The 14,702-nt window shown below is 46.3% G+C and overlaps 1 protein-coding gene across 1 annotated transcript; it reads left to right on the top strand.

Annotated features, from left to right (window-relative positions):
• The first annotated feature begins 2,336 nt into the window (after positions 1–2,336).
• Positions 2,337–14,127, top strand: LOC109899395 (kelch repeat and BTB domain-containing protein 2). The gene is made up of 5 exons (XM_020494609.2): positions 2,337–2,989; positions 5,945–6,855; positions 10,053–10,218; positions 10,472–10,705; positions 10,972–14,127. The coding sequence occupies exons 2-5, from the start codon at positions 6,683–6,685 to the stop codon at positions 12,298–12,300; spliced, it is 1,902 nt and encodes a 633-aa protein (XP_020350198.1). The 5' UTR covers positions 2,337–2,989; positions 5,945–6,682; the 3' UTR covers positions 12,301–14,127.
• Positions 14,128–14,702: the final 575 nt, after the last annotated feature.

The raw sequence follows: 14,702 nt of genomic DNA, 5'->3' as shown, positions 1-14,702 counted from the left end.
TCAATCGGTGACGTCACTTGCTCTGAGACCTTGAAGTAGTGGTTCCCCTTGCTCTGCAAGGGCCGCGGCTTTTGTGGAGCGATGGGTAATGCTTCGTGGGTGACAGTTGTTGATGTGTGCAGAGGGTCCCTGGTTCGCGCCCGGGTATGGGCGAGGGGACAGTCTAAAGTTATACTGTTACACAAGCAAGATAATGCTCACCCAGAAGTGGCGCTCCTCGTGGCCGGGGACTTTAATACAGGAAAACTTAAATCCGTTTTACCTCATTTCTACCAGCATGTCATACAAAAAACTCTTGACCATCTTTACTCCAGACACACAGAGACACGTACAAAGCTCTCCCTCGCCCTCCATTTGGCAAATCTGATCATAATTCTATCCTCCTGATTCCTGCTTACAAGCAAAAACAAGCAAAAACTCAAGCAGAAAGTACCAGTGACTGGCTCATTAAGGAAGTGGTCTGATGATGTGGATGCTAAGCTACAGGACTGTTTTGCTAGCACAGACTGGAATATGTTCTGGGATTTCGATGGCATTGAAGAGTATACCACATCAGTCACCGGCTTCATCAATAAGTGCATCGACGATTTCGCCCCCACAGGGTCGTTACGTACATATCCCAACCAGAAGCCATGGATTACAGGCATCATCCGCAATGAGCTAAAGGCTAGAGCTACTTTCAAGTAGTGAGACACTAATCCGGACACTTATAAGAAATTCCGCTACGCCCTCCGACGAACAATCAAACAGGCAAAACAGGACTACGGTTGAATCCTACTACACCGGCTCTGATGCTCGTTCTACAAAAAAAAAAAAAATGAAATAACACGTGGAATCATGTAGTAACTAAAAATGTGTTTAACAAATCAAAGTATGTTTAAGAAGGAAGAAGGAAAGAAATTCCAGAAATGAACTTTTAACAAGGAACACCTGTTAATTGAAACTGTTTGAGAGATCTCATGAAGCTGTTTGAGAAAATGCCAAGAATGTGCAAAGCTGTCATCAAGGCAACTTTTGAAGAATCTCAAATAAAAAATATACTTTGATTTGTTTAACACTTTTTTTGGTTAATAAATGATTCCATATGTGTTATTTCATAGTTTTGATGTCTTCACCATCATTCTACAATGTAGAAAATAGTCAAAATAAAGAAAAACGATGTAATGAGTAGGTGTGTCCAAACTTTTGACTGGTACTGTATATATATATATATATATAAAGTATTCAGACCCCTTGACCTTTTCCACATAATTTAATCAGTTAAGAACAAATTCTTATTTACAATGACGGCCTACTCTGGCCAAACCCGGACGATGATAGGCCAATTGTGCGCTGCCCTATGGGACTCCCAATCACTGCCAGTTGTGATACAGCCTGGAATCAAACCAGGGTCATCTGGAGGAAACCTGGCACCATCCCTATGGTGAAGCATGGTTGTGGCAGCATCATGCTGTGGGGATGTTTTTCTGTGGCAGAGACTGGGAGAATAGTCAGGATCGAGAGAAAGATGAACGGAGAAAAGTACAGAGAGATCCTTGATGAAAACCTGCTCCAGAGCGCTCAGGACCTCAGACTGGGTCGAAGGTTCACCTTCCAAAAGGACAATGACCCTAAGCACACAGGCAAGGCAATGCAGGAGTGGCTTCGGGACAAATCTCTGAATGTCCTTGAGTGGCCTTGACAGAGCCCGGACTTGAACCCGATCGAACATCTCTGGAGAGACCTGAAAATAGGGGAAAACATATATGCAGAGGAGAATGGAAGAAACTCCCCAAATACAGGTGTACCAAGCTTGTAGCGTCATATCCAAGAAGATTTAAGTCTGTAATCGCTGCCAAAGGTGCTTCAACAAAGTACTAAGTAAATGGTCTGAATACATATGGAAATGTGATATTTGAGTATATATATATATTTTTTACATCTGTTTAATCAATTTTAGAATAAGGCTGTAAAGTAACAAAATGTGGAAAGGGTCAAGGGGTCTGAGTACTTTCAGATCACATTGTGACTAATGATGTGGGCCAGAAGGTCCATCCCCCCTACATGAAATTCCAGGCATTTTTCCTTCTTACACAAAAATGTCATTATCATAACCTCATAGTGTGGATATATCATTAAAAAAATAGGAAAATACGTTTTTAACTGCACTGCCTCTTTAACCTATGTCACTGTTGTTTTAAGCCGACTTTGCCGTCGCCCGCACAGGACACCTGGCTCACGCCCGGGATGTCCCAGTTCCAAATCGAATGCAATCAACGCTAACCCGGTACACCCGGGGCATGTCCGGAGCATTAATATAATCCCCTAACTGAGACGGTTTTTGGGCGCGTGCCCAGTATCCTCATTTGGCCCCTGTTGTCTTGCGCGGCGCCTGCGTTGTCGAGAAAGGTTTCTTGCTGGTTGCCTCTCGCGGCCTTAATTGTGTAAATTCGGCTTCCGGAGCTAGATACTTTCTGTAATAGCAAGAAAAGACCGGTCGGCATCGATTATTGCATATTGCCTTAAATTAGCTAGTGTAAGGAAATATGTTTGTTTAATATCTTAACAGCCATACATACATTACTAGAATGAGCTAGCTATGCAACGGTTGCTTGTTAGCCAGCTCACAGTCTAGTTAACGCCGACGTCTAAAACCTAGCTAACGAGCTTAGCAAATGCTAACCCTTCCTAGCTAGCTCTACGTTGGATATTGTTATTTACCTGCTTGCTTAGCTAGGTCTATGAGACTGCTGGAAACTATACGGACCTACCTCATCACTATAGTTAGGTAGCTGAATAATTTGGTTGGCAGGATATGTGTGGGAGTAACGTTCATTCCCGAGTCCGGGCAAGAAGTACCCGGAAGGGACGCGCAACTGCCGCCTTTGTTGATGTATGATCAAGCTAACATTACTGTAGACAATAGCTAATAGTTGCAGCGATTAGACTGTGTAGGATCCGGCAATCAAGCTTTCAAGTCTAATTTGGGATAAATGGTTCGAAAAGAAAGGTGAGTAAGCTAACTAGTCTGTCATCAGTCACCACATCCACTGAAGGCCTGGCTTGCTTATCCATGTTTTGGATGGGGGGGGTCTGGGAAGTAGCTAGCTTGAAAATTGGGCAGTAACCCAGCCAACTAAAGTTAGCTTGCTAACCTAGCCAGAATGTTTAGCTAGCTAACACCGACAAAGTAACGGTAACGTAGCTACTGTAACGTGATAAAATTAACTAGCTAACCAGTTGAACTAATTTAGCTCTGTGTTTGAATTTGAATTATCACCATGGAATTAGTCACCAGGTTAGCCAATCAACTTCTAGCTTTTTTTCTTTTTTTTTACTACTTGGTGACCGTAATGTGGCCTAGCAGTAAGGATGTCCTGTAATACAGATAGTTAACATAGCTAACGTTAGTCACACAACTACTAGCTGGCTAGGCATTTTAATTATTGCCCAGTTTTCTAGAACTCCCACAAACAATTTGGTAACCGTTAAGAATTTTCAGCGCTCTAAAGTCAATAGATTGTCATCTTGTAGTCCTAAAAACCGGAAATGAGTTACCTCTTAAGTTCAGCCATTCCTATGGGGGAAATTAATGTTTTTTTTTTTTGCATAAACGTCGAAAATAAGGTCAGATGTTAACACAGGCTTATGAGTTCTTATACGTTTTATGCTATGGTATAATAGCAGTCAACGTGCCCCTTATGAATTAGGAAGTCGCTACGTTTTTTGATTATAAGAATGTTTCAAAATTCACCAAGTAACGTAAGCTGAAGGTTCTTATAGAACAAATTGTATATCTCCTAAGCCTGTGTTTACCACAACTTATTTTCGGTCATTATCCCAAAATCCTATTTATTTCCCCATAGGCTTTGGCCAGTCAGCCATGGTAGAGTTAGTGCCTACAAAAAGACGCCATTACTATTGCTCTCCATAGATTACAGATGGCACCTGTTAGCTGGCTATGCTAACGTTAGATGAGTTTGCTAACCAACCACTAGCTAGTTGGCTAACAATAGTCAGGCAATTGGCTACCTACAATAAAATGTCTTTATCAGTACACAGGTGACAGTAAGTCATATTTAGGTTAGCTAGCTTTATGTCCCATGTTGTGAGGAGAGCATAAAACACAAATCATTGGGCCAGTTCGTTTTGCATGGCTGGTGCACCAGATGGTTGGAGATTTCACTTAAACACATGCTCCGAAACTACTGTCTGTCTGCAATTAGCCACAGGATCCCTAATTTGAAAACCACTGTTTTCTAGAAGCTGTGCTGCTCTATTTTTCACCTGTGAGCCAGCCCCTAGCAATTCGACTTGTCGCCAATGAGCTTCATCCCCTCGCCATTTAAGTGACATATAGTAAGATGCATACACAGCAGAGAGAGCAATAACATGGTGCAAATATCTACACACTTGTGGTTTAGTATGCAATTTCAGGGATCACTTCTGGCTCGTCAGTGCTACTTTCAGAACTCCTGGTTAAAAAGTATATGAAACCATAGAAACTCTAAGGACTGATGGAATAGTCTAAAATGTGTGAACTCTGCCCACCTGGGGCAATGGGCCATTAAAAATAACTCATCCATTGGCAAGTGAAGTGAGATGGCTAACGTCATCAGCCTAGTAATAGTAGTACAGAGTTTTGGTGCGTGGTCACCAATGTTGCCAGCTCAGGACTGTATGTACAGGTCCATGTTAATTTGTTGATCTTAGAAGAATGCTAACTTCACACTGTTGCCTTTCAAGATTGACGTAGGTAGCTAGCTATGTCAATGGATGGACAAATTGGCTCTCATCAACGCGTGGGCTAAAAGGGTTATTTAACAGACTGCTGTGGCCATGTTCTTAATGACTAACCTCCAACCATGTCCCAGAGTGGAGAAATAACAGATAACAACGGTTGTAATTCAACTACTTCACTTATTGAAGGCCTGATAATCTTTTGCCTTTCACATGTAGCCACCCATGTGGTTTACCTGGCTAAATTGCTATTTCTGTCACCAATTGCCCTTAGTTTGGTGTTGGTAGGATTGCATATAATGTAAGCTACATGACTTTAAGCCAATGGGATGGGTTGATAGCATTTGATAGCATGGCAACATGCCAGAGATGGAGGCTGAAGTCATCCAGGATATGATTATGGATGGGTCCTAAATGGAACCATATTCCTTATTTATGAGATTACTTTTGACCTGGACCCATAGGACTCTGGTCAAAAGTAGTGCACTATGTAGGGAATATGGTGTCATTTGGGACACACACAATGAGTGGCGGTAGCTTACAGCTCTGAAGTCACAGCCAAAAGCATGTTATGGGTCTTGATTTTTAAGTAGACTTTTTATGTAGTGCCCTGTTACCAACAAATTAATCTGACAGTTGGTTTTATCAGGGTCTCTCCCATTTGAATTGCTTGACAGACTGTCCATCTGGCTGTCAGTGAGTGCAATGAGTCTCTCCAAGCGGCACCAGTGATGGGGGGGGGACCTGCCAGGGGAGACCAGATTGTTGACGATGCACTTTTCTCATGTGGAAGGGATTGGGGATGTGGGCTGATCTGACAGGCAGGGAGTGAGGAGAATGGTGGGGAGGAGGAGACTGTCTGCCTGAAAAGCAGATTCTCTGTTATTGGATGAAGTATTAGTCCTGCTATGCACTTAATGTTCCCGTAGCATATCTCTGGAAAATGTTGTAAGTGAGGAGATTAATATGTTAACCGGAAGTATTTATACTCAGAAATGTTGGGAACAACATGTTATTGTCTATCTGCCCTGTATCCCTCCCCTAGACTGTTATTCGCCGTTTGTTTGATGCATCCTATCCCCTACATAGTGCACTATTTTTGAACAGCTTCTCATGGGCCCCTGGTCAAGTGCTCTACATAGGGAGCAGCCCTGTTTTCTGTGTCCTGGGCCTGATCTGATCTATGGAAAGTGGTTTTATTGATTTGTTCTGTTCTGTGTTTCAGCTCAGCACTGATTTAGCTGCATCACTATCACCACCACAGCCAGTCTGCATCTCCTGTCCCCACTACCTCCATCCAGTCCCCTGTGCCTGCCTGTCTTGTCTGCTCTGAGAGAGACCGGTCTATCTGGGCTATACAGAGCAACGAAGAACAAACACAGCCGACATCGAAGCACCAGCACTGACTGGTTTTTGGCTCTAGAGACCACACCAAGGACTTAGACAGAGAGCCCAGTTGGAGGGTAACTTCCTGCGCCACTCTTAATTAACACTAAGAGGGGAACCAACCTGATTTTGATCACCCTGCATCCTTCTCTTCCATAACAGGGGAACAGAAGGAGGAGTTGCTACTTTAGTTTTTTTGCTGCAGAGGTCTTTATCCTGGTCCTGGGACACTGCGTATTGTTTTGGTCAACACCCCTGCTCTGTTCTGCCCTGACGACATCAGCCAACGGTGGTGTCACAAAGCAGAGGGGTCTCTGTACCCTGTTGTCACTTTGATTTATTCTCGCACATTCCCCCCCCCCCCCCCCGGGTTGGTTTTGAGTCATCACCGCTGTCTGCCTGCCGACATCAGTCATCACAAAGCAGTGGGGTCTCTTTCTGTAGGAGTCTGCAGTAGCTTTTAGGTTATTTATCCCCCCCCCCCCCCCCCCCCCCCCCCCCGTTTGGTTTTGGAGCCCGGTTCTTTTACCGGCTGCTTGAACTGCTGAAACTGGGGCGCGATTCATGGGATGCAACCATGTCGGATCTCAGTGAGCGCAGGCCAGTTAACATGGACTACGCGGTCTCCCTGCTGGAGCAGCTCAACTTCTTCTATGAGCAGAAGTTACTGACTGATGTGGTGCTGCTGGTGGAGGAAAACGAGTTCCCATGTCACAAGATGGTCCTGGCAACATGTAGCTCCTATTTCAGGTGAGTTAACGCCGTTCGCTGGTGCGCTGTTACCTGCGGAGTGCACTACTTTGAGTGCACTACTTTGAGTGCACTACTTTGAGTGCACTACTTTGAGTGCACTACTTTGAGTGCACTACTTTGAGTGCACTACTTTGAGTGCACTACTTTGAGTGCACTACTTTGAGTGCACTACTTTGAGTGCACTACTTTGAGTGCACTACTTTGAGTGCACTACTTTGAGTGCACTACTTTGAGTGCACTACTTTGAGTGCACTACTTTGAGTGCACTACTTTGAGTGCACTACTTTGAGTGCACTACTTTGAGTGCACTCTACTGTCACAAGATGGTCTTGGTCACATGTAGCTGCTATTTCAGGTGAGTCACTGTGGAGTCTTCTGGACTGTTCTGTTCAGCAGAATGTTATGTACAAGTACTACAGTTCAGCAGCTATGATGTAGACCTAGCCCTCGACCTGCCTGAGCAAGCCTGTTTGGGAACCCACTAAGTCACTCCTGGGCTGTGTCTGAAATGGAACCCTATTCCCTATATAGTGCACTTCTTACTATTATTTGTGACTCACTCCTGGGCTTACTGTAGAATGTGTGTTTTGGGGAGATGGAACTGTGAAATGGTTGATTTAGGTCTATATTTTGCTTTCCAGTATTCACCTATGTTGGCAACATGACAAGCATTAGTCTGACACTCTTAGGATTAGGCTACACATACCATGTTCTCCCTGAAGTTATAGTGTGCGTTTCAAATGGTACCCTATTCCCTCTTTTATTGCCTTACTTTTGACCAGGCAGCATAGGGAATAGAGTGCCATTTGGGACACAACCGTGGTCAAACCATGTTTGTTTTAAGAAATATAGAGATGTTACTTGTTTGTCCCTTAAATGTCAGACCCTACTTCTCTGTTTTTCTGTTATTAATCACTATTTGGTGGTAGTAGAAGAATGACTCCACTTGAGTCTGTGGCTCAAGAGAAGGTAGGCCCAGGGGGCTCATTTAGAAGCACAACATTACATAGCTGAAGTGCAGCACTGCAGAGGAGATGATGCCTGGGCAACCCCAGACACCACATTGATTTATATTCAACGCAGGACAAGCTAGTTAATCTAGTAATATCATAAACTATGTGTAGATTGTTTTTCTACAAGTTTAATGCTAGCTAGCACATTACCTTGCCTCATTGCAGCCACAAGGTCCTTTTGACGCTGCGCTCGCGCAACAGGTGGTCAGCCTGCCACCAAGTTTCCTCATGGATTGCAATGTAATCGGTGTCCAAAAAGGCAGATGAATCGGTTGACCTCTAGGTAAGAGACTATGTGAATCAGGCCTTCATGGTCAAATTGCTGTAAAGAAACCACTACTAAAGGACTGCAATAAGAAGACTTGCTTGGGCCAAGAAACACGAGCAGTGGACAATAGACTGGTGGAAATCTGTCATGTCGGTCTGAATCCAAATTTGAGATTTTTGGTTACACCGACTGTCTTTGTGAGACGCAGAGTAGGTGAACGGATGATCTCCACGTGAAGTTCCCACCATGAAGCATGGAGGTGGTGTGGGGGTGCTTAGCTTCTGACACTGTCTGTGATTTATTTAAAATTCAAGGCACACTTAACCAGCATGGTTACCACAGCATTCTGCAGCGATACGCCATCCCACCTGGTTTGCGCTTAGTGTGACTATAATTTAATTTCAACAGGACAATGACCCAACACAACTCCAGGCTGTGTATGGGCTATTTGATCAAGATGGAGTGCTGCATCAGATGACCTGGCCTCCACAATCACCTGACCTAAACCTAATTGAGATGGTTTGGGATGAGTTGGACTGCAGAGTGAAGGAAAAGCAGCCAACCAGTGCTCAGCATATGTGGGTTCTCTTTCAAGACTGCTGGAAAAGCATTCCAGGTTAAGCTGGTTGAGAGAATGACAAGTGTGCAAAGCTGTCATCAAGGCAAAGGGTGGCTACTTTGAAGAATCTAAAATAACACTTTTTGTGTTTACTACATGATTCTATATGTTTCATAGTTTTGATTGGCTTCACTATTCTACAATGTCAAATAGTACAAATAAAGAAATGCCACACGTTTGACTGGTACTATATATACATGACAAGAGCTTATGTAGCCTAGTCTTTTGAACAGACGTTCCTAGTAAAGATCCAGCAGACACATACTGGCTGCTCTCCTCACACCCACCTATTCGTCCTCACCGATTCCCACGCACACCACTCGGTATCCGGTGACAACATGCAAAGCAGTTCCCCTCTTGGATTCACAGAGGTATCCATTCTCTTGCTCTTGACGCATTCAGCCCCCCCCCCCCCCGGAGGTGTCCCTTCTCTTCCTCTTGGCACTCTCTGGCTCTCTTCCCTTTACCCTCCTTGCTGCAGTTAAAGGGGCCTGGGGGGGGGGGGGGCTCTGGCGTACTTATATTAGTAAGGGAACCCTTGTCACGCAGGCAAGCAGAGCCGGGTTGGTATGCGGGAGGGATAAGCTAGTGACAGAGGATGCTTGCAAGGTTGTGTAATATCCAGCCCAGGACCCTGCTGTAAAGCAGCATAAACTCACAGGTTTTGGTGACATGTTTTTTTTTAAAGGAGAAAGGCGGTGTCACAGACAGCTGTGTTGGTGTCAGGATGGCTTGGAGGCGGGGGGATACTAAGAGGGCTGGGACAAGGGCAGGGTATGCCAAGCTGGCTGGGGGGGGGGGGGGGGTTGAGCCACAGCGTGGAGGGAGCATGCTGTGGTCTGGTCACTGGGTCTAGTGCCTGAAGTCCAACTGGGGTTGTTGGGAGTCTGTTACCTACCTCTGTTTTATGCTGGATCCCCAGTCAGATAAACAGATGTTGTAGATCAATCCTAAACTCGTCCAAGGCCTCCCACGTTTTTTCCCCCTAGCACTACACATCTGATTCAAATAACCAAAGGTTGATGATGAGTTGGTTATTTGAATATAGCTGTGTAGTGCTAGGGGAAAAAACCAACGCATGGACCCAGAGGGGGCCTCAGGACCAATTTTGAGACCCTGTTGTAGATGACTACGTCACGCTCGGTATCTGTCACAATACAAATGCGTTACTTCGCCCATAGCAGCAAACTAATGCTTTTAATGAAGCTGTGAAATAGCTGACGTCAACCATTTTGAAATGAACAACATTTTGATGAGCTGTCTGAGTACTGACCCCTGTTTTCTCCCTCTCCAGGGCAATGTTTATGAGTGGTCTGTCTGAGAGTAAACAGACTAATGTTCACCTGAAGAACGTGGACCCTGCCACTCTCCAGATCATCATCACCTACGCCTATACAGGCAATCTGGCTATCAATGACAGCACCGTGGAGCCACTCTATGAGACCGCCTGCTTCCTACAGGTGTGGTACCAGTCTCCTATTTCCCCCCCCTCTCTTCTGGGTCTCAACATTACTCTACTGATCTACAGAGGTAGACGTGTCCTGTCTTAATGAGTCTCATCACTGACCCTCCTATTTCTGATCAGTGGACATTACTGGTGTGTGTGTATATGCCTAATTGAGTTGTGACTCTTAGTAATATAATCACAATGTTGATCTCGATGTTTTTCAAGCTGTAGCTATTTCTCTATACCCCCCCCCCCCACCTGTCTAGGTAGAGGATGTGCTACTGCAGTGCAGGGACTACCTGGTGAAGAAGATCCATGCAGACAACTGTGTCCGGATGCTGAGCATCGGGGATCTGTTCTCCTGTGTGGAGCTGAAGCAGAGCGCCAAGCGCATGGTGGAACACAAGTTCCCCGTGGTCTACCGTCAGGAGGCCTTCCTACAGCTGTCCCATGAGTTGCTGGTCGACGTGCTGTGCTCAGACAACCTCAACGTAGAGAAGGTGGGTACACTTTTCTGGTTATACGTACCTAATGTACTTTCTACGTACTTAGAAATATTCCTACCGGTATGTATACTTTTAATATTATAATTTTTTACTTCGTCTTAATGTTGGTTCTATGTGTATTTCTTATCCCTGAGCTGTAAAGCAAATTACCCCTAGGGGATAAGAATAAGGCTTCTGGCTACGCAAAATGACTGCTTGTAAAACTGATACTCATGGTGTTGTCGCAATGTAGTATGTTTGATGTTTAAATATTATCTTAGGAGGAGACGGTGAGGGAGGCTGCCATGCTGTGGCTGGAGTATAACATGGAGGCTAGGTCCCAGTACCTGTCCTCAGTTCTCAGCCAGATCCGCATCGACGCTCTCTCCGAGGTGACTCAGCGTGCCTGGTTCCAGGGCCTACCGCCTAACGACAAGTCTGTCGTAGTGCAGGGCCTCTACAAGTCCATGCCCAAGTTCTTCAAACCCCGCCTTGGCATGACAAAGGAGGAGATGCTCATCTTCATGGAGGCCACGTCAGAGTGGCCATCTGACATGGGTCAGGTGATGGCGGGCCCCAACCACACGGTGGTGTGTTACAGCCCGCAGGCTGAGAAGGTCTACAAGCTCAGCAATCCACCCGGCGACCTCCAGAAGGTTGGGACGCTCGTCACACCCGACAACGACGTGTTCATTGCCGGCGGGCAAATCCCGCTGAAGAACTCGATCGCCAACCACGGGAAAAGCGGCGGCAAGCAACAGGCAGTGTTCCGCTCAGTGGATAGCTTCTTCTGGTTTGACGCCCAGCAGAATGCCTGGGTGCCTAAGACGCCCATGCTGTGTGCCCGCATCAAGCCCTCTCTGGTCTACTGCGAGGGTTACATCTATGCCATCGGGGGGGACAACGTAGGCGGGGAGCTAAATAAACGTACCGTAGAACGCTATGACTGTGAGAAAGACGAGTGGGCTATGATGAGCCCCCTCCCTTGCGCCTGGAACTGGACCACGTCCGTAGCAGCCCACGACTGTATCTACGTGATGACCCATGACCTCATGTACTGCTACTTCCCTCGCGCTGACACCTGGGTAGAGATGGCCATGAGGAAGACAAGTCGCTGCTTCGCCTCCGCTGCCACCTTCGGTGACCTCATCTTCTACATTGGAGGGCTCCACGTTGTCTCCAACTCGGGCGTCCGCATGCCCACCAGCACCATCGACGGTTCCTCTGTCACCGTGGAGATCTACGACGTCGGCAAGAACGAGTGGCGCCTGGCCGCCAACATCCCTGCCAAGCGCTACTCGGACCCGTGCGTGCGGGCCGTGGTGCTCCTTGGCGCTCTGTGCATCTTCATGCGGGAGACTCACATGAACGAGCGCGCCAAGTACGCCATCTACCAGTACGACCTGGAGCTGGACCGCTGGTACCTCAAGCAGCCCGTGTCTGAGCGCGTGCTCTGGGACCTGGGGAAGGACTTCCGCTGTGCCGTGGGGAAGCTATACCCATCCTGTCTGGAAGAATCCCCGTGGAAACCACCCACCTACCTGTTTTCCCCCGACGGGGCTGAGGAGTTTGAGGTGGACGGGGAGATGGTCTCTCTCCCTCACATATAGCTCTTAACCTTCCACCTCTCTGCCCCCAAACGGAGTCCCCAAATTGCCCTCTGAACTCTGGGTGTGACGTGTCGAGGGATGGACCTGAAAGCCAGAGGGGTAGGTTTGATGTCTGTTCCAAAGGGATCTGAGCGCTACAAGGCTGTTCTGCTGGCTGGCTGTTGCTGACAAACAAGCTTATACAAAGCCTCAGACATTGAAACTAAAAAGTAATATGGGAAAAGTAGATTTGTTTTTTTCTTTTGTCCGTTGCAACTTCAAGTCTGTTATACTGTTTCTACAATGTGATAATTGAAAGTTGACTGATTTGTGATGATGCACTTACTGGCGCAAAGCTCCTTGGAATAACTGTACCAAAATCCTCCTGGTCTCCACCTCTTTCTCTCTATCACCACTGTTGTAAACCCACATCCATCTCTCCTAGGGACACGTGGCCTGTGTCCCAGCCATATGGTACCCTATTCCCTAAGTAGTGCACTAAATAGGTAATACGGTGCCATTTGGGATGCTCGTAGTATAGGAACATACAGGGCCAAGTGTTAGGGGGGGGGGGTTCTAGGTGGTGACTGCAGGTCCAGTCACTACTGTTTTTTTTTCTTTTTTTTCTTTTTCTTCACCTCTGCTCCAGACACACAACCCCCTGCCTCTCCCCTCACTCCTCTTGTCCCCTGCTCACACTAACACCACTCAACCTCCTGCCTCTCCTCTAGTCCCCTGCTCACACTAACACCACTCAACCTCCTGCCTCTCCTCTAGTCCCCTGCTCACACTAACACCACTCAACCTCCTGCCTCTCCTCTAGTCCCCTGCTCACACTAACACCACTCAACCTCCTGCCTCTCCTCTAGTCCCCTGCTCACACTAACACCACTCAACCCCCTGCCTCTCCTCTAGTCCCCTGCTCACACTAACACCACTCAACCCCCTGCCTCTCCTCTAGTCCCCTGCTCACACTAACACCACTCAAGCCTGCCTGTCTCTTAGGCTGTGTGTGTCCCAAATGGCACCTGACTCCCTACTTTTGACTAGGGCGCAAAGGGCCACCATAGGCTTGTCAAGCTGGCACTGTGGCGCTCTTGCCAAAAGTAGCGTCCTATATAGGGTTCCATTTGGGAGGCATCCTTAGTCAATCTCTCTGGACACAGGTCTTCCACAGAGCCAGCCAGCGGTTTACAGAACGGAGCTCACCCTAACCAACCGCCATCTCATCGTCGTGATGGGAGGTTTTATGCCGGCTCTTTATTTGACAAGCGCGGGTCTCTGCAACAACACACGTCTCCTTCACGCTATCTCAATACTCTCATCAACTATAGATTTTTGGGCTCATGCATTTAAAAAAATATATTATAAATTCCCCCTAAGCTGCTGAAATATATATAAAAATATTTTTCATGTTTAAAAAAAGAAAATAAACTGTTTTAGTGTGGGGGAAAACAACCAGGTTCTATTTTGTATTAGTATTTTTTTATTTTAAATCAGACATTACTGTAGTGTGATTGTGTTTAGGTATCCACCCCCCCATCAGATTATTTTCTTGTGTGAAATACTGAGGAATCTTGCTGCTGATTGGGTCTGGGAAGGAGGGCTGGCCCAGTGCTGTTGCTATGGAAATTGTCCAGGCAACCACTAGCGGTAGTGGAGAACGACTGGAGGGTGGTATGGGAGGGAAGGAGCGGACGGCGCTGCTTCATGGTTCCTACCTTAAACATGAGCACAGGTGCTTCATGACAAACCTTACTAGCATGTTTGGCTGCATCATGTTCCTTTGGCACTGTATTTTGAATGAACGTTAATTTATTAAAAAACATACCAAAACGTTCTCGAAAACTGACTTGTTATTGACACGTTTGTACCTGTTAATCCAGTCTGCTCACAATTACAGATTTAGCCTATTTACATTTTCAGTTAGTTATACAACCATGGGACCTATTATGCCTGCTTAAAATAGTTGTCCCATTTGTTGCCTGACCTAAACCACCTCTGAATAGCTATAACTGGAGCTGGTTGCTTCACAAATGGCAACCTATTCCATACAGGGACTAGGGTGCCATTTGGGACAGCTGCTGAAGCCAAACAAACATCCCTCTACTGCTCTGCCTCCTCCCCCTCCCCACCCATAGCTTTTGAGCTGATAATCTGAAAGTCATCCGTGAGGTCCCTGGGTTTGCGTGTGCATGCGATGTTATTGAACTGAGGCACGTGGCTGCAGCCTGTTTTTGTCCGGTAGACCCTGCGCCTGCTACCACATGTCCTGGTACACCCCCTCTACGGTCTTTTGTTTGGCTGACCTACATACAGTATGACCAGACCATGAATATCTCGCTCTCTTTAACAGAAGCTTACAGAAATACTTTTTTAATCTTTCATTTTGTAGTACTTTTGTTAGTTTATGGAAAGCACTT

Source organism: Oncorhynchus kisutch, linkage group LG11, assembly GCF_002021735.2.
Source record: "Oncorhynchus kisutch isolate 150728-3 linkage group LG11, Okis_V2, whole genome shotgun sequence".
NCBI lineage: Eukaryota > Metazoa > Chordata > Actinopteri > Salmoniformes > Salmonidae > Oncorhynchus > Oncorhynchus kisutch.
Note: the sequence above shows the minus strand (reverse complement) of the source record. Positions and strands in the feature narration are given on the sequence as shown.

Bases quoted from the DNA above. Each gene is read 5' to 3' on its own strand.
- LOC109899395 (XM_020494609.2), top strand. From the start codon at position 6,683: ATGTCGGATCTCAGTGAGCGCAGGCCAGTTAACATGGACTACGCGGTC. The intron at 6,856-10,052 runs GTGAGTTAACGC...CTCCCTCTCCAG, and splicing joins ACATGTAGCTCCTATTTCAG to GGCAATGTTTATGAGTGGTC. The intron at 10,219-10,471 runs GTGTGGTACCAG...CCACCTGTCTAG, and splicing joins AGACCGCCTGCTTCCTACAG to GTAGAGGATGTGCTACTGCA.